Here is a 24,625-nt window from a genome sequence, read left to right as displayed (position 1 = left end):
CTTTCCTCTGCTTACAAAGCTTTTTAACGGCTCTGCACCAAACGCTGTGGCTGACGAGACCCAGCACGGGGCACAAATCAATGTTGAAAAAGGCCCACCGAGAGCCTCCCTTCCAAAACGAACCACAGACACAAGGAAAAGCAGCTCTAACGTTTATATTCTTTCTCTAGGGGCATGAGGAAAGGGGAGAAGCCAGGAGATGCGAGCCCAGCACGCCCCACGCAAGGAGGAAGCCAACAGCTTCTAACCCAAATGGCAAAGGGTACGGTAACCAACATCCTGGAGAGGGAAAGGGGAAAATACCTGGTACTCAGCCCAAAAGTGAGGCTGTATTTCCAGCAATGGGCTTTGTATGTGGATGGAGGGCAGGGAACGAAAGACTTTTGGTACCAGCTGTCCAAGAAAACGGGCTGGGAGATACCGTGCACCGTCACGTCTTCCCACGCTGCCGGCTTCCCCCGTGCCCCCGCGCCACTGCCACTCTCACCCAGGATTTGTGCAGGAAACGTGGGTGAGAAGTTCTCCGAGAGCAGACGTAATCCCGCCGCGGGCTGCCCACGGAGCACCCGGGCACCAACCTCCCTCCGTGTGGCGCGTTGACTCAGCGTGCGGTGCCCCACGCTCAGCCGGGGACGTCCCATGGCACCTGCAGGAAACTCAGACTGAGTGTGGAGGTGTGCGGCTTGCTGCGAGGGCAGGAGCTTTGGTGAGCTCAGCAAGAGGAAAATCAAAAACAAACCCTCTAGGAAGGATTTCTAGTTCTGGAATCCTGAGCATAAGAAGGAGATGGAGCTGTTGAATGTGTCCAGAGGAGGCTACAAGGATGATCTGAGGGCTGGAGAACCTCCCGTACGAGGCCAGACTGAGAGAGTTGGGGTTGTTCAGCCTGGAGAAGAGAAGGCTCTGAGGAGACCTTAGAGCAGCTTCCAGCACCTGAAGGGGCTGCAAGAAAGCTGGAGAGGGGCTGTTCACAAAGGCTTGGGGTGACAGGACGAGGGGCAATGGGGATAAACTGGAGAGGAACAGATTTAGACTAGATGCAAGGAAGAATTTCTTCCCTATGAGAGTGGTGAGACCCTGGAACAGGTTGCCCAGAGGAGGGGTGGCTGCCCCATCCCTGGAGGGGTTCAAAGCCAGGTTGGATGGGGCTTGGGCAGCCTGATCCAGTGGGACGTGGGGTTGGAACTGGGTAATATTGTAAGGTCCCTTCCAACCCAAACTATTCTACGATTACTCTGAAGTTTTGGAGGAAAAGGACCACGATGGTCCTTTACAGCATCGTACAGCACGGAGCCCACAGACCTGAGCCGCAGCTGCTCTGAGACTGCAGCTTCTGGAGGAGATAGTCCCATCTTCACTCAAGGAATTCTAAGCTCTCCCTCTTCCACCTCTTCCAGCAGCAAATACCTGCACACACACGCACACTCGCTCTGCTGGAAGCAACCACTTCTTTCCTAACTTGATGTTGCTCAGTTTTAACTCCCAGCCGTTGCAGCTGCAGTTTCTTTTCTCTGCTGAATTCATGTCCCTACCCCAGTAAAAACAAAACAACCCAAAAAATCTCGCGTTTGCTGCAAAAAACCAATTTGCTTCATTAATTCAAACCCCTCTGGCTCCACTGTCACAAAACACCGCTTGGAAAAAATCAAGCTGCTTCATCTGCTGCCTTGGAGAGCTCAGTTGCCCAAATGCTCAAGTCAGAAAGACCAAACTGTTCCCTCCTCTCCCGGCACCTCCACCGATGTGTTGCAAGAGGGAGGAAAAAAATAAAAAGCTCTTACAATGCCCCATCTATGAGCTGTGTCAGTCCCATGGAAATAACTCCTGTTGTCATCAGCCCCTGATATTTTTGGTATTTGACACAATACACGGAGAAGTTGGAGGACGGAAGGTTTGCTCAGCAGTCCCGAGTCAGCCCAGCACTGCGGCTCCTCGGTTCTTCCTTGGCCTGGAGGAGGTTCTGGGCGCCAGCTCTACCCATGAATTTTCTCTACAGCAAGACTCAATCTATAAAGGCAAGGGATGTTCAAGAAAAATTGTAATAAGAGTGGAAGCTGGAATCCCTGGCTCTGCGAACGCTCTGAAAGCAGCTGTGGGTTAGTGCAGCAAAGGCTGAACAGCCCTGTTTATGCTGAAGGATTAAACCAAACCCTCGTTATTAGAATTTCTCATTATGCACTTTTTAGGACAAAATTTGGCCTGTCATCATGCTGGGCGGTTGTTGTTGTTGTAATTTTTCCTTCTTGGTAGTTTGGATGAAAACAGTGACAGCAGCTGTGGAAAAAAACACTTCAGCTTTATCGGAAGGTCCAAGTGAGGTTTGCTATCATCAGCGAGTGGCGTAGTTCTGTACAGATTATTAATTGCAAGATTGGCCCCCAGCCAGCTCAGCTCTTCGCAGCCCCGTTTAAACGCTCTTCGCGCTGATCTAATCCTGGTTAGAGATGGCACCGGGCTTGGTTGCCACTAACTGCGTGAGGCAGAAGGGCTGCTCCTTTCAACACCCAGATCCTCCAGAGCCCAAATATAACATTTTATCGTCAAGCGAATCTGAGATTTGCTCGGATGGAGCTCAGTCCTGCCCCACAAGCCTGCGAGCGTTTAAGGGAAGTTAAACAAGGCTGCATTGATGTGATTTATGGAGTCATCATTTATTTGCTAAAGGCTTCTTTACAAGCCTTGTATCACTCTGTTAATTACTTTAAGTATGTCCATCTGCACTCAAATAATAAAAATATACGTAAGAGCTGTAATGAAAAACCATCCTGAGCCACGCAGGGCAAGAGAAATCATTCATGCTGCAACTATAGCAACTACTAAAATAGCAAAGCACACTGATTTCTGCCGTGAACCTGTTCCTAGTGTCCAAAAGACACTGTGTGCTGCGAGCTTTATATACCAGCTCCCAAAATATCCGAGTCCTGATAGGATGAGAAAATACTGTCATGTTCTAGCACCAGGCCAATTGCGGAGCTGCAGTTCCTGTGCTGGTAAAGATGTTTCCTGTTGATAACGCAAAAGGACAACGCGGCTCAGAGCTGCTAATGTTATCTGGGACCCTTGTGACCTCTCGGAAACTTGAACAATTGTAGAGTTCACAACACGTAGAAGCGTTCTGTCTTGTGCTTTTGTTTTTAATAAATAAGCAAGAAAGAAAATAAACACTCGTTCTGCAGCCATGTGCCCGTGGTGGGCAGGGAGGCGTTAGGGGTGGCTGGGATGAAGAGAGAAGCTCAGGACTGGTATGAAGGGTTCTCCCTCCAGCCTGGGGCAGTGACCGAGAAGCGCTTTCTTTCTAAATAAATACAGCAGAAAGGTGGAATTCTACACTGTAGAAATATAAGGCTGCAGCTGCCTTTGGGTATTTTATCACCTCTTGGCTCTCTGTTTTTAAAGCAGAGCTGAGATCTCCTGCCCAGCACCCAGCTGGCGTTGGCCAGTCCACTCGCAACGTCCTCCTAGCAAAACCTCCTAAAATATTGATGAGAAGCCAGTGCCTGCGCTCTCTCCTGGGCTTCATGGGATTCTCGACTCCCTCGTTTGGTGCTGATGCCGGAGCACGCTTACACTTAGCAGAATATGGGTAGGAGCAGCAGCTCTTCAACTAAGGTTTAAGTAGGAAAACCCAGAGTGAGGTTTGTCCTCTCTTTGATTTGGAGCACAGGCTCGACCCCTGGTTTCCCAACCATGCAATCCAGAGCTGGATAGAGTGGAGTCACCTTGCAGAGCCTTCCTTGTGATCCAACAGGTCCATCAACGACTGAAACCCAGAGGCCTGAAGGTTCAGAAATAAGAAATGTGTGGATTTAGCCTAGAACATCTCCCTAGATATTCTTCTGTCCTTCAAAATCCACGGTGCAACAACCACATTGTTTCTGATGGGGGAAGAAAGTCTCAAATGAGGTACAGCCTGAGGGATGGAAAAGAGATTTTCTTAACTTAATAGAAAAATATTTTTAAAGCCTTATAATTGAACAGCGGGCTCCAGCTCTGTGCTAAGGGCGAGTCCTTTCAATGCTGCTGCCCCACCTGCTCCGTGCTTCTACCTGCCTGACTGGAAGAGCAGAGATAAAGCCAGTCAGCATTTTTCCTTGCTCAATTGTTATTCCTGCTGGCAAGAGAGAGAACTTCTTGCAATGGTTTCCTTTGAGCGGTGCTTATTCACAGCAAGCCACAGTGGGAGAGGGTGGGAGGCAGAGTTCATTCATTTTTGTAGCATAACATCGAGCAGATTGTGTTTGGATTTCACGAGATATTTGTTGTTTTACGTTTCTTTGCTTTATATTGGAGAAGGGCCTGCAACAAAACTTTGATCCAAGGTACAAATCCACAGCCAAGATTCGAACTAAGCCTACAAAACTCTCTCCAGAACGGGCTGCAGCCCAGCACGCTGACTTGGGGAGCATCTTGTTCCTCACATTGCTGATCATTTGGTTCAGGCCTGTTTCTGCTTATTTATTTGACCATCAGCCTGCAAATGGACTTGATTCAGGTTCCTGTCTGTAATGGTTTGAGAATAAACCAGAGTTAATTCCACTTAGGGCACAACAACGAAGCGGCATCAGAGCCAGGGTGAACACGAAGAACGCTGGCAGCTTGAGGGGGAAAGAGAGCAAGGTCAGAAGGTTAAGTTGGGCATAATTTGTGATATTTAACTCAAACCCTCTGGTCCCACCAGCCTGCCAGCAGCCACAGAGCAGCGGAGCAGTGGGAAAAGCGGCTTTCATGCTCCTGTGTGGTGCCACAGCCTGTGCAGGGCTATTGATGATCTCAGTTTCAGATGGCTCTTTCACCAAGCTGCCGGGAACTTAGCCCAGAACATGTCCTAATAAAACAGGAATCCTTCATTTTCAGGAGAACGAAGACAGGACTGAGTTTTGCTACAACTCTTCTCTTGAAAACATACCACGTTTTTCTGTTTTGGCACTGGTGTGGGTGGATGGAGCCGGATGAGCTGCCACCCAGAGCGATGGTCACGACGGGAAGAACCGGCACCCAAAGCAGCCACGACCCACACAGACCCTGCGCTGCCAAAGCCGAGGAGAGCAGAGTCCCAGGGGGACCCAAAGCCTTTCGGTAACGCGCTAATAACAAAGTGAGGTAACTACAAAAGGGAACCTCCTGCATCTAACTGCAGCGAGAGACGTGACCAACTCTGCTTTCACAAACGCTGAGTCAAGACAACATGCCGTAACGACAAGAGAAACAATTTTATCTGTGCAGAGGGCAGGCATGACTTGTCCAACACACTGGATTGCACAAAATTCAGTGGAAAAAGGGGTTTACGATTATTTGTGATTTCACCACAACTTCTCTGGTAGCGTAGGTGAATAATTAATTACCATAACAATTAAGATTATTTATGTTGTCCCTTAACTTCACGCTCTCACGCTGCTTCCTGCAAGGCCATCAGCTGCTGTGGTACCAGGGCTGCTGAAGGCACAAACAGCAGTGGGTGTCAACCACAGAGGGGAAATAAAAAAAAACACTGAACGAATTGCAACATGTTTGGCACAAGATAAAGACAAAGGTGCCAGGGAGCCTGCTTCTTCTCACAGAATATGAAGTCAGAAATAAACAGGTGCAATCCCTGACCCGCTATGGATAACCTCTCACCATCTCTCCCCGTGTGAGGATGTTTTACGGACAGAACCAGCTCAGATCAGAGTCGAGGAGCAGATACAGGCAGTGCAAACAGCATCCAGGCAGAGAAGCCTGCAGCAGGGAAGGAAGAATAGAAACACGCAGAAGAAAACTAACAAAACAATCTGCCCAGCTGGAAGCAGAGGGGGATGAAGCTTTTCTAAGGCTCCTGTTTGACTCAATTGAGAGGTTGGTTCTAACGCCTTTCCCTGACACAAAGCCAGTTTTCTCGAGAGGCAATCCTGTGTGCGGGGAAAACACACTCTCTCGTAGGTTGTACTAAACAGGAGACTTCAGACTACCAGCCGAGTCTTAATTTGCGACCCAGCAACATCCAACATCACAGACACAAAACCTCTCGGAGCTGCTGCTGCAGCACTGCCGAGCAGCACGTCCCAACATGCCACCGATGCCCTCGCTCCGTTATCAGCCACGTGAGAGCAACAGAAATGAGAACGGGAGAGAAAACCATCAAACCAAGTCGAGAGGTTACTCAACTCCAAAAATCACTTATAAGCCAAACTGAAAATATTCATTCTAGTTTTGTACTTCTTCAATGAATGCCGAGGCACTGAAACAGCTGGGCTTCAAATCAGAAACATCTTGTAGGGGTGTCTGCGCTCTCTCAGCATCCCTGCGCAGCACGAAGCGTGCAGGGAATGCCATCTGCTGGTGGAACCGACCACGCAGGGGACACCAAAAAGGCAATGAGCTGTTGCAATCCCTCATTCTGAGAAAGCCCAGGGACCAGACACCAAAAGCCCAACTCCCTGTTTACGATGGGGCAGCGCTCGCTCACCAGTTCACAATTAAATAATGGGCAGGCGAGGTTCCAGTTTTGCACGCCCAGGGCAGGGAGAGGAGGAATCCTTCCTGCTGCTGAAAAAACCCGAGCCAGCAGTTGCATGAAGGACAGAGCAAAGCTTGTGGAGTAAAAATAACCAGCTTCCCAGCTTATCCAAAAAACAAGACTGTGGAGAACATTGAAGTATTGTTCCCAACACTAAGCCAGCAGAGATGTTTTCACAGCCACCTAAATTCACTTTTTAAAGTACCAAATTCCAGGTACCACCTCGGAAACCACATTGCGCTGAAAGCACAAAGAGACCTCACTGCTTATTTGAATAATGTAAATTGTCTTTCTGAAGTATGGTTATATCAGGCACTTACCTGTAGCACCGTGGCAGACCATCAAATTTACATTTTCCAGATCAGACAGAGCGCAGAAGCCACCAAGAAAAGAACGACTCAGCAGTTACTCGAGGACAAACCTTACTGCAAAAAGAAGTTACTCCTTAAACAAGAGCAAGTGCTAGGATCACACCATTCAGCCTCTGCCTCTGTGCCAACGCAAGCACACAGGGACCCTCCATTTCAACCATGAACAGATGAGGAGATAGGGTTTTTTTTTTGCTTTCAGAAACAGAGGGTGTTAGCAAGCACTAATTTTACGGTGCATGGGCAAATTTTGCAGAGAACAATAAAAAAAAACCCAAGATTTTGTCAGTATTTGGTAAACAAATCAAGAATCCGAATACTTTCGGCTTCTATGAAGTTCAGTTTCACTTATCCAGGCCTCAGAACAAGCAAGGGTTCGCTGAGATTAGCAGCTTACACCTTGCTGTAGATCAAATGGAACAAAGAGCAAGCAAAGTGCAACTGATTCAGCGGACTTTTTGCCTTTTATTACGCGCTGGACAAGCACGGCTGACGCCGCAGCATCAAACAAAGTGCAACAAAATGAGAGAAAAACACTGTTCCGGTCCGCAGGAGACAACCTTCAACAGGAAAATCAGAATGAAAAGTCACATTGTACAGGCAAATACTTGAAGAACAGTCGTCAGAAAGCGATTTGTCAACCAGTTACAGTTTTAATATAAAAATGTTTAGTCCAGTTGTAAGCTTCATTGTTCAAATGAAAACGAGCAGTGGAATAAAATCTTGAACAAGATGATTGAATATGTTTCAACATGGAGCTTGTTGGGGACAAACACAGTAACCTGACTCAGGATTACACGTCTGCACCTCCTGCTGTCTCACCAGCTGCCTGGTTATCACCTACAGCTCTCCGGGTACCTGTCCCCTCTTGAGGCAGCTCCTCCTGCTCCCCAGCAGCTGCACCCAGGGGGATTTAATCGAATTTTTCTAGCAGTATATACTGCCTACACAGATACTGATATCTGTTATATACAGGTGTAGTGGGCACAAGGACTGAAACATCTTCTCAAGCCTGTGGGAGAGTCGAGGACCGACAGCTCAGCAGTGCTGAGAACCTTGCACACAGTGTGTTACACCACGTTTGCAGACACATGGATATTTAGATTTTAGATGGTTTAAATTTAGCATGTCAGGAGGACTAAATTCAAACCAAAACATTCTAAAAATTGTTTAAAGAAAATACTGATAACCGTCAAAATTATTTCTGAAAAAAATCAAAATAAAAATATGTACAGCCACGCCAATCTTGGCTTCTCGGAAAAAAAATGAAACGGCATGTAAAAAAAAAATAACACCTTTCAGTAAAACCTTATGAACCGTTACCCATTCTGCCAGGATGTTCTAACAGCTGCTCACCAACAGGAAAGACCGAGGAGAAAAAGGATCCCCCTTAGGGCAGCAAAGTTAAACAATTCTAGCAAACTATAGCAAAAAAGGGAAATATTCACCGTACATTAACACAAAGGCAAGCTGGAAGAAGATGGCCACTGTATTTTTATCAGCCTCTCCATAAACCACGATCAACTTCTGGGAAGAGGTTGGAGTTTATTACAATTATGTGGAAAAATAATAATAAACCCTCAATCTTCCTGTCAAATTTCACCGCCTCCAAAATTGTTTTAATCCTTTCTTTTAAATAATTGATGAAAGGTCTTATGCCTAGCACATATTACAGTTTTGGACTTGTTTTATGAATAGAAGTTAAAAATGAAGCAATTATTTGTCAATTGGCATGGGCTTTCCATGCCCTGGGGCATCACAGGGCTGAAAGTCTCCAAGTCTACATCTCCACTAACTTGAAGGAGCAATCATCGTGCTTCCACAGAGATGTTCCCACGGACATTTACTTCTGCCATCTCTTGTTCTCAGTTAACTTTAACAAACCCAGATTTTTGTTTCCAAACTCTTCACCTGAAGTTGTTCCATCAGATTAATTGGTTTGAAACCATGCAAAAAGAACAAACAGCATTTTTGGACTCCAGATCGTTTTAACTCATATTCCGTAAATGTTTTTAAGTTAACAGAGCTTTGAATGAGATAAGGCACCCAGATGCCCAGAAACAAATAAATATCTTGGGCTACATACAACTAAGTGTTCAGCAGTCATTTAATTGCACAATCATCGTCCTAATTTCTAGCAAAATGCTGCCAATGTCTTTAGAGATCCTAAAATACCAATACCAGAAATTCTGTGAATGTAACGGACAAGGCATTGATGAGACATTGTTCATCCTGTATTCCTGGCTCCTCAAGGTCACTGCTGTTCCTAACGTAATTAGCATTTAGCAGCAAGATCAGCACGTTCTAAGAATGAAATAAATATTCACACAATCAATACTATGGTTCAAATGGTTCAAATGCTCAAACACATTATTGAAAACAGTAAATCTGCCATCTTTCTCCTGCCAATCCAAGACTGCAGAAACAAGACCCTTGGCAACAACATTCACAGCTCTCGGTACCACAGAAGCTTCTGCAAACAAATCCTAGGCCTGAAGTTTGGTCGCCTGTGGTGCCTGCGAGGTTTTACTGTGTTCGAAGCTGGTAGTCTGCAAAGGGGAGAAAAAGCCAAGAAATGGTTGTAGTCAGTTGTCTCACTAAAGGCAGCGAAGCAGCTCAGCAAACTGGGATGAAGCGATGTAAAATAAAACCAGGTCATGGTGTAGAGCAGCCAGGAACATGGGTGCTACAGCGATTAAGGGGATCGCAGGCACTTGCGCTTCCAAGCCAGGGAAAATAGTTAACAGCAAAACCAACAAAAAGCAAAGAAAAAACCCTAAACCCCACTGCTTTTACTAGCAAATGATCTTTTAGTAGGCAGTGTCTTATACACCTTAAAGCTGGCAGAATGATTCACGTGGGCGATTCCTTTTAAAATGTATATTCCAAAAATCTCCCCAAGTCCCAGCTTAATTACAAACCCCTCGAGCAGCCTCATATTAAGACACCAAAACCAGTGACTGGACAAAGCAGCATAGCTTCAGCTAACACAGACATAGCCCCTACAGCTTAATACTGAGGAATAGGAGCAAACTGGTTTGTGTATTTCCATTTGTAGGTGTGTGCTAAGAAACACAGTAGGCAAGTTGGGGATCAATCAAAGTTCTAGCGCTTTCTATTTACCTCCATTCTGGGTAATATAGCGAACCCACGGGAGAGCCTGGTAGCCACTCTTCTCAATGATCTTTAAGTAGCGAACCTGGACAGAAAGGCATGTTAGGAAATGAAGTCTGTTCCCTCAGCTGAGCAGCACTTAGCCAAAAAGGAAGTCTTTTTTTGCCAAAAATACATTTTATGGTTAACACTGAATGGGAATCACCGAGAAGATAAGGAAAACTTGTGTGTTAAAGAGTCCAGGACATTCACTCGCCAGTATTTCTGTTTTCAAGCACTAACCTGGATTCCTGAAGTGGTGAAATATGGAATCTCAAACTTTACACTAATGGGAGGTTTTCCCTCCTTATCTTCAGCTTCAACGCTTGGCAGTCCAAAGTGAGCTCTCATCAGGTATTCCTTCCCACCCTACCCAAGAGAGAGAGAGGTCATTTTTCTTCTTGAAACAGAAAAACCTCAAAGCTTGCAGTGATACAAGTGATTTTCTTCATGTCAAACTGCTGAACTCCACTGCTCATTTCAGCGGTTATCTGTAGCTTAGACGGGAGCACTTGGTTTTATTGTAAAGATACTTTTTTAAAGATACAAATCAAATCAGGATGAGCCTGAGGCACGATTCATTTTCTTCCAGCCTCAGACCCCAAAGGAATAAAAGCAAATGAGGTTTTTCTGCTGCCCATTCCAATTAAACACTGTCGGACAGCTGTACTGCTGCACCATCAGTGCCTGGAACAGCTTGTGGCACCACCCAAGCAGCACAGTCTGATAAATCAAACCAGCTGCTGCTAAACCTAGGCCAAGGGACTGCACCACCCACAGACACCACTCAAAAACCTGCGATCTAACCTAGTTCTGAAAAATTACCCCAATTAAACAAAAAATATAGAGTATCTGCAGCATCGATTGCAAGTTCCAAGCCTTCATCCAAGGGAAAAGAAGGAGCCAGTACTACTTGTCTGATATGCTTAGAATTTGCCCAAGGCAAATAAAATATTACCTGTAAGTAATTATTACACTATTAGGTGATAAGACTAAAAATAACACTTACTGGGAAAGATTTGATGGACCAGACAATTTCGCTGTTCTCTGGAACCCATTTGACACTTCCAACCGTGGTTTTAAACTTTGGCGAGTCTGCATCATTTGGAACTGGAATGTGAATCTCCACGTTGTTGGCAGTTGATCTACGCTTAAATTGACTTTTTGCCTAAAGAAGAGAAAAGAAAATGTGAAAAGCCTCTAAATGGTTCCATTCTGCAGGTGACTCCAGAGAGCTGTGACTCTCAGCATCCCTCCACCCCAACACAGATGCCGAGATACGGCACCGCAACACAGAGGCTGCGCCTTACCCAGGAAGCTGTCAAAGTCCCACAGAAATACTAAATACTCACACAAAAACACACGTGCTCCTGGTCCAGCTTTGAAAATAAAGTAAAGAAAAGATTAAAAGTAACCATTATGATTTTAGAACTGCTCACCTTGATCATGTACTCGATGCGGCTGTGGGAATGCTTTTCGATCACAGACTCAATCCAGATCAGTGGTTTTACCTAAAGTGGAAAAACAGAGCTACAGCTTTAACACAACCCCAAAAATCACTCCAGTTCAAATTCCTGCCTTTAAAATAGAAAACGAATGCTAAAGTTTCCATCTGTTGTCTCCTGCCAGTTGCACATCACCTTCTCCATATGGAATTTTTCCTTTCTGAATGGCCAGCACAGTCTGATAACATTACATGACAAACTCTGCTGCTTCAAGCGTGTTGAATTGCCACACTGACATTTCATCATGCAGTTTGCTTAAAAAGCAATCATTGCAGGAACGGTATTTCAGGGACAGTTCCACGAATGGCTGAAAAGACAGAGATAACTCCCTGCAAAGTTATTTCTAAACTCTCTTACTTCCTCCAGAAGGAGCAAGCACAAAGCTTTGCTGTTAACAGTTGATTTGAAAACTATCGTGCTGCTCGTACTTCAGGAAAGCAGCATTAAGGGAAATAACATTAAGGGAAAGCCATCACCAATTCTGTCTACAATCTGAAACCTTATCACATAAAAAAGCACGGATCTAGACTTACATGGGTATTGAGCCGATATGACATGAGTTCAAACTCTCCGTCAGGCGGAATGAAAGAAATTGTCCTGTCGTTTTCAAAGCGAGAGAGACGGACACACTGGTGAAACTTTACATCTTCCAGTTCTACCGATTTACTTTTGCCACCTGGGAGAAAACAGACATTTCAAGGTAAATCCCGGCCCAAGTGTCATTGCAGCCAGTACCCAGCAGAGCCGCTGCCTGCTGACGTTCCTCCCTTTGAGCCAGTTCCTTCTCTGCTCACTCCAGGTTTGTAGGACTAGAGAAGTCCCAGTGAAACAGAGATGAGGAAGCTGTGATGGTTACCATGCCTTATCACAGGACTCCACCTCCGCTTGATATCATCACCCAAGACCCAAAGTGGTTTGCTACGCTGTCAAAGGCAGGGTTTCCTTTCAAGCATCCCAGACCCTATGATTTCAGACAATGTCTTTCCCAATTACTGAGATAACCCCAAAATACTCACGGCCTGTATTATCAAAGAGAACTTTGTCGTTTAAACCAAGGCGCAGCTCTGGCATTCCCGAAAGGAAGACTCGCATTTTAATGGACCCAACTATCTCACTCCGTAACACGTTTCCATTGGCACTGACCTAAAAATGAAGCAAAGAGAAAGGTAAGTTTGCTTTGATGTGATGTGCCCTGACAAGCAATACTCCCACCCCATCTCCATGTTCCATATATTCTTGGACGCCTTTCTACCGAGCGTTGAGCTGAGTAGAATTAGGTCAGGGAGGTGATGGGCACAGGAGGAAAGGACATGCCAGAAATTCACAACGCATCCACATTAAGCATTATTTGTTTACTAGGGGTGTCCTTACAGGCACTCAGTCTTAATGATCGATGTCATTTGGAGCATCCCAGAACACTGGCCACAGTCGGTCTCACTTTTTGTTGTACCTGTGCAGGTATCAGCCCATAGTCCCTTTTCACCACTCCTTACTGCAACTCTCATTCACAGTTAGTGTACGAGGTACTCACCAAAAGGTTCACAGACTCTATAACATCCAGGAAAACTTCATTTTTTCTGTATTTTATCCCTTCTGACCTCCATGAAACAGCATTTGTAACAGTGGCAGGCGGACGTGGAGCTCCAGTTTCAAGTTTGTGACCTTCCTGAGTGATGTACCTTTACAGCATATAATGGGTGTGAAAAAAACCCCCAATTAACAGTTTTGATAGCTTGACCAAGCCACAACAGTTGTCTCTATATAGAAGAACACTCAAAACTTCCCAAGGCGTTTATCACCGTAAGCGACACAGACAGATACTTACTCTTGTAAAATTTTACTGTCAGTGGTTTGTGGATAACCAAAATCCATGAGCTCATCTAACAACTCATAAATAATAACAAAATTATCCCTAATGCTCTCTTCTTCCAGCTCCTTGAAATATTCAGAAAAAACCTGAAACACAGGAAGGAGGGGAAGGAGGAGGAGGGCATTAACTGAGGAAGCGCAGCGCATTCAGAATGTATCCTTGTATCTAAAATAATGAGTTTTATAAAGCCTCAAACCAAACCCCGTGATCCACAACCAGCGTTCCACCCGGAAGGTTCACCTCTGGAAATCCACCTCAATTAGAAGAGAGCTGGAGAGTCCCAGAAGCAGCTCTAACTACTATGAAAAATATTTATTCTGGATAAAGTCTTTTTTCGTGCCAGATACAGAAGAACCAAATGTGGAATTCCTATGAACACCACTACTCATGTATTGAATTCACCATTTTCCTCTGTGCTCTCAGCTTTTATGCAACTGCTTACAGCGCTGTCGCATCCTTTCCCTACTGAGCTACAAAACACCAATCCCATTGTTAGTGATTCTACAAAATAACCAATTTTCAAGTAAAAATGCTATTACCAGAGAGTTCTTTGGAAATGCTAAACTCCATGCGCTTCTACTCAGAGCAGATTTACATGGAACTGAGAAAGAGGAGGTTCCTTCTGGAACGTCGTACTCACCTGGACTACTTTATACAAAAAGGAAAACACCAGCGACACGCAAGCGTTTTTCTTAGATGTTGCCACAACTGATAAAGGATGTTCAGGAAGGTGCATTCAGAGTCAGCATTGCAAAGAATGTTTATTATGTGCATTTTTTAAAGTCTTTAGGCCACCAGAATTGGCTAAAAGGCCTAGGAGTTAATTAATTAACAGTGCCTCTAGTGTAACGAGACACAAAGGTTACATTCAGGGAATAATTTATTAGAGAAAAATTAATGCAAACGCTTTTCTGTGCCCTGTGCTGCTGGTGCACGCTACACAACATAAAGCATAAACTGACTTTATTTAATGAGTCCTCTATCCCCTGGGTTGCATCTGGAGACAAATGATGAAAACGCTACAGCAGCATGGGGCACGTCTGAGCTACGGGCAGAATAAAGGATACGATACAGGTTGTTATGCTTAATCCACATAAAACGAACTCCTCCATGTGCTAGAATAGGAGAGAGCGTCCCCTCCTCTTCCTTTTCCATAAGGATGGGCATAAAATGCTCCACCTCTGACATGTCCACATCTCCGCGGTAATTCCGACAGATGAGAACCTATATAGAAAGAAACAGAATCCTTTAGGTTTTGCCTCTTTTACGAGATAATGTCAGCACGTGAGACCAACACACGGGGTATTTGGAAGGCCTGTTCAGGTAACTTTAAGAGAAGCTCCCAGCTTGGCTCCAGCCTCTACACAGGCTATAAACACAAACCACAATGGCAAAACGCTTTGATGATGAGAATTCAAGCCCTTCTCTTTCACTGCAAAGCCACGCAATAAAGTTTTCCGGAGTTATTCTTCACGTACTGCTGCATGCGCCTTAATGATGCCTTTAAGCTGCAAAAACGCTCTTCTGGGACAACCCACCCCCAATTACGGCAGAGATTAATTACCCAGGGTGGGATGCGCTGGGCTCTTCAGGCACGGCTGCTCTCAGCGCCTGTAAGCGTGAAGGGGGTAAAGGCCAGAACCCCCCCCCCCCCCAAAGCTCAGCCCCGCATGCCCGAGAGACCGGGGCCGGCCCTGAGGCCCGCCCGAGCCCTCCCAGCGCGGGGCGGCCCCGCAGAGCCCGTGGGGGCCCCGCAGAGCCCGCGGCGGCCCGGGCCTCACCTTCCCCTTCAGGTCCAGCACGTAGACGGCGCTCGCCGACATCGCCGCCGCCCGCCCGGCCCCGCGCAGCCGCTTCCGCTTCCGGCCCCGGCACTTCCGGCGGGAGGGGCGGGACGAGATCCGGCGGCTGCGCGGAGGGATACGCGCAAGGAGCCTCCACCGCAGCGGAAGAACAACTGGACTCACCCACCCACCCTGTTAAATAGTCCCTGGATATTTCCCATCCCCCGCAGCACCGGCAGCGCGATGGGCGTCGGGACAAGGGGCTGCAGCCCACGGGGGAGGTTGGGGTGGGATGAGGCGGGAGCCCCTGCAGCTGCTGAGCACCCAGGGCCCACAGACAAGCAGCTGGGGACAACCTTGGGGTTAAGAACAATATTAAGAACAATATTAAAACCAATATCGGGGTTCAGAGGAACATTGGGATTTAAACTTTGAGACACACGGCATCTCGCGCTGGGAGTAAAAACTGTAACCGCAGGCAAAGCGCTTCAAAAACTACACACACAAGCTTTGTCAGTGCACCACCCCGATTTTATCGGCAAGTCAGCACCAAAAAAAGGATGAAAGCAGCGTTTTAATAAGAATTTAGAGACCAAAGGTACAAGTTATGGCTGCTCCCCCTCTGGAGACAACTCTAGAGAGAATGGTCAGCATTAAACATGAGTGTATTCCAGCCAGCTCTTAATTTTGGTCTCAATCCCTTGAAATAAATAGCCTTCTGCACCTCAGAGCTCATCAGCCAAGAAGGCTTTGCTGATTGTTTGGTTTTAAACATACAAAACCATAAGATGGCAGGAAGTCATAAACATTAAGAAAATACATTAAATATTCCGTATGGAGAATACACCGATTTAAAGGGCAACCCCGTTCAGTACAAACAAAACACAACTCCCAATCCAAAGCCTTGAAAAACAGTCCGTTCACTTTGTCCAGCTGACTTTGGGAATGTCATAATGCTCCGTCAGAGTATCCAAGTGCCGGTTGAAGTCCTAGAAGGGAGAAAGAGGAAGAAAACATTGAACATTGGTGCCGACATCACCATGGTTGAACCACAAGACCCTCCACCTCCTTACTTTGGTGCTTCACAAAAGCAGAACAGCTCCTTCAGCCCAAGGCGCAGATAAATACACACCAGCCTGAGAAAATGGGGATAATTCTGCTTACCTCCACCCTCTGCTTATGAGTTTTGGACGCCTTCTTCAGGATCCGCTCCATTTGCTGTGAGGACACACAAGAGGCCGGTCACTTCCCGCACTTGTAGCCCCTTAGCACTGAGGGGTGAATTTGGGCTAATTCCCTCCCCCGAACCCCCAGCCCTACCCGCTTCTCCTGCATCTTCTCGTAGGCCACCTGCGCCGGTGTCCGCTTGTCCAGGCCACGCTTCTTCTCCTCCTCCTGCTTCTTGCTGCTCACGATCTGCTCCAGCACCTTGGCCTTGTCCTTTGCCTTCTTCTTCTTCCTGCAGGCAAAGGCTAGTCAGTGCCCAGCTCCCGGTATCCCTGCTCCCCTCTCCTCCCCGCTTGCCACCCTGGCCGTCCTCCCTGGTGCCTCCAGTCCCCTCTCCTCCCCATCTGCCACTCTGTACACCCTCCCCGGTGTCCCCAGTCCCCTCTCCTCCTCATCTGCCACCCTGTACACCCTCCCCGGTGTCCCCAGTCCCCTCTCCTCCTCATCTGCCACCCTGTACACCCTCCCCGGTGTCCCCAGTCCCCTCTCCTCCCCGCTTGCCACCCTGTACACATTCCCTGGTGCCTCCAGTCCCCTTTCCTCCCCGCTTGCCACCCTGGCCGTCCTCCCTGGTGCCTCCAGTCCCCTCTCCTCCCCATCTGCCACCCTGTACATCCTCCCCAGTGTCCCCAGTCCCCTCTCCTCCCCGCCTGCCACACTGTACACCCTCCCCGGTGTCCCCAGTCCCCTTTCCTCCCTGCTTGCCACCCTGGCCACCCTCCCTGGTGCCTCCAGTCCCCTATCCTCTCCGCTTGCCACCCTGGCCACCCTCCCTGGTGCCTCCAGTCCCCTATCCTCTCCGCTTGCCACCCTGGCTGCCCTCTCCAGCTTCCCCTGCCCCCTCTCCTCCCCGCTTGCCACCCTGGCTGCCCTCCCCGATGCCCCTAGGTTCGCCCCCGGTCCCTATTCCTCACCGCCTGCCCCCCTGGTTCCCTACTCCCCCTACTTCCCGGCCCCGGCCACCCTCCCCGGTCCCCCCAGTGTCTTCGGCCCCCGTTCCTCAGCCCTTACCGGCCCCAGGCCTCCCCCCGTGCCCCCTCCTCCTGGCCCTGGTCCTCATTTCACAGAATCACCAGGTTGGAAGAGACCCACTGGATCATTGAGTCCAACCATTCCCATCAATCACTAACCCATGGCCCTCAGCACCTCGTCCACCCGGCCCTTAAACCCCTCCAGGGAAGGGGACTCAACCCCCTCCCTGGGCAGCCTCGGACACCGCCCAATCACCCTTTCCGTGAAAAATTTTTCCTGATGTCCAGCCTGACCCTCCCCTGGTGGAGCTTGAGGCCATTCCCTCTCGTCCTGTCCCCTGTTTCTCATCCTGTGCCGGCCCCAGGCCCTCCCCGGCCGCCCCTCCTCAGCCCTTACCGGCCCCAGGCCCTCCCCGGCCTCCCCTCCTCCCGGCCCCGGCCGCCCTCCCTGATGCCCCTCGGTTCCCCGTCCCCCCGGTGCCCTCTCCCCACCGTTTGCCGGCGCCCAGGCCCGCCCCGCCGCCTTTGAGCCGCAGCGGCCCCCGCTGCACCGCCTCGTAATCCGCCATGGCGGCCGCGGGCGGGGCCCGAGGAGCAGTGGGCGGGGCCAGCGACGCGAGGGGCGTGGCCAGGGAATCAAGGGGCGGGTCCCAACTCCCTCAGGTACTGGAAGGTCGCTCTGAGGTCTCCCCAGAGCCTTCTCTTCTCCAGGCTGAACAACCCCAACTCTCTCAGCCTGGCCTCGTACAGGAGGTGCTCCAGCCCTCGGATCATCCTTGTAGCCTCCTCTGGACCCGTTCCAACTGCTCCATCTCCTTCTGGGAGACCTCATTGCTCTCTCCAACTCCCTGAAAGGAGGTTGTGGAGAGGAGGGAGCTGGGCTCTTCTCCCAAGGGACAGGGGACAGGACGAGAGGGAATGGCCTCAAGCTCCACCAGGGGAGGGTCAGGCTGGACATTAGGAAAAAATTTTTCACGGAAAGGGTGATTGGACAGTGGCAGAGGCTGCCCAGGGAGGGGGTTGAGTCCCCTTCCCTGGAGGGGTTTAAGGGACGGGTGAGGGCCATGGGTTAGTGATTGATGGGAATGGTTGGACTCGATGATCCAGTGGGTCTTCTCCAACCTAGTGATTCTATGATTCTTATGTTGAGGATTCCAGAACTGGACGCAACACTCCAGCTGAGGTCTCACAAGAGATGAACAGAGGCGACAATCCCCTCCCTCCCTGCTGGCCGCGCTGCTTTGGATACAGCCCAGGACACGGTTGGTTTCTGGGCTGTGAGGGCACGTTGCCGGCTCATGTCGAGCTTCTCATCCCCCAGCACCCCAAGTCCTTCTCCTCAGGGCTGCTCTCCATCACATCATCCCCCATCCTGTACTGAAACCGAGGATTGCCCTGACCCAGCTGTAGGGCCTTGCCCTTGGCCTTGTGGAACCCATGAGGTTCTCCCAGCCCCACTGCTCCAGCCTGCCCAGGTCCCTCTGGATGACATCCCATCCTTCTGGTGTGACAACTGCCCCACTCAGCTTGATGTCACCAATAAAGGGAGTGAGGGGACTTTGTGATAACTGCCTCCCACACAAAGTACTGTTAGTTAGTGTGTTATAGAGAAAGGGGAGAGGAAAAGGATGAAGGGACTACCATCACCACTATAAACTTCTAGCATTTGGTGTTAATTCTTAAAGAGAAAAGATGTTACTAACACAGCTCAGGCAACTTGCCACATCTGGAGGAATGAAAAGTCCAACCCATGCAGTCTCCGTGGTCTCTCAGAGACTCAGGCAGCTGTCAGTTGTTTGGTTAAATACTGTAACGTGAGCCTGTTGTGCACGCAGGAGAGCGATGCTGGATATGAACCTCAAGTAGCCAGGCTGGAGATTTGATGAAAAGCTCCTGTTATGATACTTTGCAGCCTGTAGAACAGAGAAGCCTGTTACTTGATCCTCTGCTGCACCTCACTGTGACAGCTTTTAATAGCTGAATATCCACGCCTCCTATAAAAGCACCTCTGAGGAAAGAATGATGGGACAAAACCCAGCATTCGGAGCTAGAAATGGGAAATAAGCAAACCATTTTCACTCCAGAGCAACTGGATGCATATCAGGTACAAAACAAACTAAGTGTCTATTTGGACAGGTTGTTGAATAATAGCAAAGGTCTTTTAAAAACAATCTCCCTTAAAAATTATTAAGTAGGAGTGCTAAATTACAGTGAAGATTTCAGTAATGTAGTTTGATTCTTACATGAAGAAGAATGATTATAAAATAATGATTATATGCCAAGAAGAGCAAGCTTTGATGCTTGGCCACATATAGTAAAATATAATTTCATTTAAGTCACTGTACAGGAAAAGCTGGACCCAATGCGTGCTGAAAACTGTCGTTACATGTTATATCTTTTCTTATTTCATAGGACTGCACGTTCTTTACAAGGAAAGAAATTCTGAGGTGAGTCCTGTATGTGCATTTTGTGGGTAAAGGAGAGAGAGTGCTGTAAGACAGGTGATGTATGGGGTGAGAGCATTTTACAATGGACTTACACAAATTTAAAGGGACACCTTTGGACAGTCTGAACATTTTTGTTGCTTTTTAATGTACAAGCCTTATGTTATCTACCCTAAACTGGATGATCTTTAAGGGTGATCTTTAAGGTCCCTTCCAACCCAAACTATTCTATGACTCTAAACTGAGCCAGAATTCTAAATTTTATATTAAGTTACTAGTCTCTCTGTTAGAAAGAAAAGTAACAAGTTATATTTTCATGCATACTTTGCCAGTGACCTCCATGTTCCCCTTACCTTGTTTCATGACAAGTGCTTCAAAGGATACTGTTATTCCTTGGGATACTTTGCCTGTTTTATGAAAACCTTGATGATTGTGTCAAACTATTCACATTTTTTTTCATGTCATATCGTCATATAAATTATTAAACTAATCCTCCAAGGTAATAGTTTTCCCAAAGCCTTCATGCACCTCATTGAACTCTGTTTAATCTCTGGCTGAAGGATCTAGTAAAGCCAGCTCTGGGGTTCTGTTCAGGGGGACTACGCAGCTTCGTTGAACACCTCAACTTGTTCTTCTGTCATAAAACACCCCTTGTTCTGTTTCTGCAGCTCTCAAGTTATCTTTTTGCTAATGTGACAGTTTTTGCAGAGCCTGTCCCTCTTGAGAACCTTGATCTCTCTGCGTGAATTCTATACAGGATAAAATAGAAATGGTTCAGTAATAATTGAAACCTAAATCTGTCTGCTTTTCCACGTAGAACACAGAGGCCAGAACTATAACCATGTCATGAATAAGACATTTATTATTGATAAGGATCCCTTTTAAAATTCTGCCCTATTGTTTTGTTGATAACAGCTGTCAATGGGATCCTTAGCCTGGCAGAAGGATGGGAGCAAATAGGATGCTGAAAAAGTGGTGAATACAGTCACATTATTATGCATATTTTCTGTCTCTTGAACCCGAGTTCTATGGAAAAATGGGAAAATACTTCGGGTGGATAAAAACATGGCTGAGTTGGTCCCAGATCTCTCCCTTCCTGCCCATGGCTTTAGGCACTCAGGGTTTTATTCTGACATTGAAACCAAATCTTTCATGCTCCAGTTGAAGCCCGTTATTTTTTGCCACATTCATTGTGGACATGGAAAACAGATCCCTTTTATTATGTCCACAAGTTTTTTTTCCTGTGTCTGGAAACAGATGAGGTGAGCCTTCAGGTCTTGTGCCTCATTAGTAGTATAATACACAAATCCTAATTGCACTGGTGCTTGAACACAAAGTAAAATTGAAACTGTGTAAAAACAATCTCATTTCAGAGACAGGTATGGAGGGTTTGGCTGTCTGACCCCGCCATCCCCTAAGCACAAAGTTTTGTGTTTCCACCAGTTAAACCACATTGTTCTTTTTAATGCTGTGTCATAGAATCATAGAATAGTTTGGGTTGGAAGGGACCTTAAAGATCATCCAATTGAACCCCCTTGCCATGGGCAGGGACACCTCCCACTGGATCAGGCTGCTCAAGCCCCATCCAACCTGGCCTTGAACCCATCCAGGGATGGGGCAGCCACAACTTCCCTGGGCAACCTGTGCCAGGGTCTCACCACTCTCATAATGAAAAAATTCCTCCCTACGTCTAGTCTAAATCTGCCCCTCTCCAGTTTATCTCCGTTGCCCCTCATCCCGTCACTCCAAGCCTTTGCAAACAGTCCCTCCCCAGATTTCTTGTAGCCCCTTCAGGTACTGGAAGGTCGCTCTAAGGTCTTCTCGGAGCCTTCTCTTCTCCAGGCTGAACAACCCCAGCTCTCTCAGCCTTCCACCGATATCTACAGCGCATTCTCAATGTTGTTTATTGACAGAGGTCATCAGTCTGGTAAAGGGTGCAAAGTGTGAGGAATGATATGGAAAAGACAAATGCATTGTTCTCAGAGGTCTAAACAACTCATTCCCTGAACAAGCCTTTTTTCCTCTCGCAGGCTGTTTTACAGATACCGAGATCTCGCCCCACAGCTAGTTCCGCTCGACTACACGGATAAACCAGCCGTGACGCTTCCCTATGAACTCATTGGCAGCATGCCAGAGCTGAAGGTACAGAGCGAGGGACAAAACCAGAATCAAGTGACATGTTTGAGATTAATCTACTCTTTTTAAATAATTCATCCAGTACTAATTGCTGGGAGGCTGAAATACAAATACATTTTGGCTCTTGAAGTCAAAAGCCTTTCTGGATATTTCCAGTGACTCCCTGAAAACGCCCTGAAATCCACAAAGGTTAAAGGCAGCTGCAGCTGCCTCTAATACAGCATTAGACAAGGGTAGAATAGCAGAAAGAGGAGTTTTTGCCAAGAAGAGGTTACAACAAAAATAATCTCGCTCCAATTGCGTCTTATCTGCGCTGAAATGAATGCTACTGAGGATGACCTCCCCTTTCCTCTGTCTCCTGTTTCCCAGGACAATCCATTCCGCCAGCGGATCGCAGAGGTTTTCTCAGAGGATGGAGATGGCAATATGACTCTAGATGATTTTTTGGACATGTTTTCAGTGCTGAGTGAAATGGCTCCCAGAGACTTAAAAGCTTATTATGCTTTTAAAATCTACGGTGAGTGAGACATGCACAAAGAGGAAACTTTGGGGAGAGGTCCTGCAGCTTTATGTAGGGATGCAAAATATTCATTTTGCCCTCATAATGATTTCTAGTTAGGTATGTTTTAATGCAGCCTTTCTTTTAATTCAGGTTGAGTGCCTGTTCTCTCTCCTAGAAACCTCTGGTTGTCTTTTGTCTCTTAGTTATTTGGAATTAGGATTTACAACAAAATTTACGATCTGGAAGTATCTGTGGTTTTCAAGAGCCGATAAACATTGAAGAAATACTTCTGTCTGAGGGGCTGCTTGGAAAAGTGCAGCACACGGGATCTGGCTGCCCATAAATCTGCAGGGTGGTTTGGGCAGGGGGAGGTGGGAGCAGGGAACACAACTCCTCATGCTTTTCTCCCAGGATAAACGTAAAGTTGTTTGTTTTTTTTTTCTTATGGCACCATTTTCAGTTACTTTCTTTATAATCAGCCAAAGACAGACAATCTACCAAACACAATTGGGTCAAACAAAATTGGGTTTTGTGATTTAGAGGGTACATGATTCAGCAGAGATGTTACAGAAGTGAATGCTCACCAAAATGAGCCCCTGCTCTTCCTTTCGCGTCACCCCCTTTCTTGTATTTAGTTCAGTCATGCTGATTTGCTGCAATTATTTAATTATGGCTGGACTTTGTTTAGCCATTAAACTACTTAGAATTGTTACTGGTATGTATGAGAAGAAGAAAATATGCCAGTATCTTTATTTTGTTATTGAATTTTTATACAAGAAAATACAGAGAACTTCACTTTTGATTTAAAAGCTCTACTTATATAAATACATAATGGCCTGGGAACCAAACCCTTCCTGTTAGGTCTTTGCAGTCAACCATGTAAAATGCTGACTTTTGTCACTTGGAGTTAATTTTGTTTCCTTTGGCAGATTTCAACAATGATGATTACATATGCAAATCAGATCTAGAGAAAACTGTTAACAAATTAACCCGAAATGAACTTACCTCGGAAGAAGTGAGCCTTGTTTGTGAGAAGGTGATTTACGAAGCCGATGCGGACAACGATGGCAAGCTGTCTTTGGAAGACTTTCAGCATATGATAGTACGAGCTCCAGATTTCCTCAGGTAATACTTGCTTTTGATTTCTAACCTAAAGTTGCTCTTGGTGTTTTTGTCTGAGGTGTTTTACCTCTCCCCAGCCACTACAGATCACCACTCTCTTGTTTCTAGAGGTGACCACAGCAAGAACTGGGAAAAGAGATGCTTTAAAAGCATGGAGGCTTCTTGACTTGCTTTTTACTCATCCGCTGTACTTTCAACATGACAAAATGTCCTCATAACTTAAAAAGTTAATATTAGCACTCAGGCTCCATTGATAATATATGAGATTAGCTCACAAAATACATAACACAATCTTCACCTGGTTTCTGATGCAATTTACCCATTCTTTGCAAGTGCTCTGCAAAATGGTTTCCCATTTATCGTACAGTCCTAGGAATAATTGTAGCGAATCCCTTTGAATAATGATACTTAAGTGATCATTGCTTCCTTTTTTAATAGCACATTTCACATTCGAATCTGAACCAAGTGAAAGACAGACAGAAGCGCTTCTTGAACCTTCAACAACTGTTACTTCACCTAAGATTACTGTTCTTGAGAGAAAAACGAGGAGAGCAAAGAGGACAATTTCTGGTAACTGAACCAGCTGGAAAGCTTTTATCTCTACCTCTTTCAAAAGACCAATTAATCGTGATTTTCCTGTAATTTAACAAAATGTCTGTTCCACCTCCCAGCTCGAGCGAATCAGGCCACAACAGTGACACAGGAAACATTTTTTTTTTAAGTTCAGATACCACCAGGCAGAGAAGGAACTTGTATCAAATTAAGAGTCTAAAAGAATTCCTAAGAAAATGCCTCATCCAGTACCCCCTCCTTGAAAATAGTTTCAAATACATCAGGGTTAACCAAAACTGGGTAAGCAACCCCTTTGAACAGCTTTCATAGTCTAAACAGCAGCCCAGTGAATCTGTTTGTTGAAGTGTTCTCCCAGTGTGTCACAGAAACCCATGCCAGGTTTCAGGAGAATAAGGGGAGAGTGCTCTGCTTCAGAAATTATGATAGAAGTCAGCACACTCTACAGGGCAAAGGAACCCACCCTGGGCTCGTCCCTCA

At 46.8% G+C, this 24,625-nt stretch overlaps 3 protein-coding genes and 1 long non-coding RNA gene across 4 annotated transcripts; 1 reads left to right on the top strand and 3 right to left on the bottom strand.

Annotated features, from left to right (window-relative positions):
* Positions 1–140: 140 nt before the first annotated feature.
* Positions 141–1,748, bottom strand: LOC138731760 (uncharacterized). The gene is made up of 2 exons (XR_011339194.1): positions 1,303–1,748; positions 141–886 (listed from the first exon to the last, which is right to left on the bottom strand). It is a non-coding gene; the product is annotated as an uncharacterized lncRNA (long non-coding RNA).
* A 5,558-nt stretch (positions 1,749–7,306) lies between these two features.
* Positions 7,307–15,265, bottom strand: AP1M1 (adaptor related protein complex 1 subunit mu 1). The gene is made up of 12 exons (XM_069877828.1): positions 15,171–15,265; positions 14,457–14,613; positions 14,030–14,097; positions 13,345–13,475; positions 13,051–13,198; positions 12,536–12,662; positions 12,053–12,195; positions 11,454–11,525; positions 11,024–11,182; positions 10,258–10,383; positions 9,985–10,060; positions 7,307–9,410 (listed from the first exon to the last, which is right to left on the bottom strand). The coding sequence occupies exons 1-12, from the start codon at positions 15,210–15,212 to the stop codon at positions 9,388–9,390; spliced, it is 1,272 nt and encodes a 423-aa protein (XP_069733929.1). The 5' UTR covers positions 15,213–15,265; the 3' UTR covers positions 7,307–9,387.
* Positions 15,266–15,729: 464 nt separating this feature from the next.
* FAM32A (family with sequence similarity 32 member A) lies at positions 15,730–17,972 on the bottom strand. The gene is made up of 4 exons (XM_069877838.1): positions 17,864–17,972; positions 16,494–16,632; positions 16,338–16,391; positions 15,730–16,162 (listed from the first exon to the last, which is right to left on the bottom strand). The coding sequence occupies exons 1-4, from the start codon at positions 17,938–17,940 to the stop codon at positions 16,094–16,096; spliced, it is 339 nt and encodes a 112-aa protein (XP_069733939.1). The 5' UTR covers positions 17,941–17,972; the 3' UTR covers positions 15,730–16,093.
* On the top strand, positions 17,939–24,243 carry CIB3 (calcium and integrin binding family member 3). The gene is made up of 6 exons (XM_069877760.1): positions 17,939–18,034; positions 19,784–19,818; positions 21,846–21,957; positions 22,321–22,468; positions 23,383–23,578; positions 24,014–24,243. The coding sequence occupies exons 1-6, from the start codon at positions 17,939–17,941 to the stop codon at positions 24,033–24,035; spliced, it is 609 nt and encodes a 202-aa protein (XP_069733861.1). The 3' UTR covers positions 24,036–24,243.
* Positions 24,244–24,625: the final 382 nt, after the last annotated feature.

Source organism: Phaenicophaeus curvirostris, chromosome 28 (assembly GCF_032191515.1).
Source record: "Phaenicophaeus curvirostris isolate KB17595 chromosome 28, BPBGC_Pcur_1.0, whole genome shotgun sequence".
NCBI classification, from domain to species: domain Eukaryota; kingdom Metazoa; phylum Chordata; class Aves; order Cuculiformes; family Cuculidae; genus Phaenicophaeus; species Phaenicophaeus curvirostris.
The sequence above is the reverse complement of the archived record's forward strand: the minus strand, read 5'-3'. Positions and strand labels throughout refer to the sequence as shown.

Coding starts and splice junctions, on each gene's coding strand:
- CIB3 (XM_069877760.1), top strand. CDS start 17,939: ATGGCGGCCGCGGGCGGGGCCCGAGGAGCAGTGGGCGGGGCCAGCGAC. Junction 19,819..21,845: donor ACAAGGAAAGAAATTCTGAG/GTGAGTCCTGTA, acceptor TTCCTCTCGCAG/GCTGTTTTACAGATACCGAG. Junction 21,958..22,320: donor GCAGCATGCCAGAGCTGAAG/GTACAGAGCGAG, acceptor CCTGTTTCCCAG/GACAATCCATTCCGCCAGCG.
- AP1M1 (XM_069877828.1), bottom strand. CDS start 15,212: ATGTCGGCGAGCGCCGTCTACGTGCTGGACCTGAAGGGGAAG. Junction 13,199..13,344: donor GACAGTAAAATTTTACAAGA/GTAAGTATCTGT, acceptor TATGCTGTAAAG/GTACATCACTCAGGAAGGTC. Junction 11,183..11,453: donor GCATCGAGTACATGATCAAG/GTGAGCAGTTCT, acceptor TCTCTTCTTTAG/GCAAAAAGTCAATTTAAGCG.
- FAM32A (XM_069877838.1), bottom strand. CDS start 17,940: ATGGCGGATTACGAGGCGGTGCAGCGGGGGCCGCTGCGGCTCAAAGGC. Junction 16,633..17,863: donor GGCCTGGGCGCCGGCAAACG/GTGGGGAGAGGG, acceptor CTTTGCCTGCAG/GAAGAAGAAGAAGGCAAAGG. Junction 16,163..16,337: donor CTCATAAGCAGAGGGTGGAG/GTAAGCAGAATT, acceptor TCTCCCTTCTAG/GACTTCAACCGGCACTTGGA.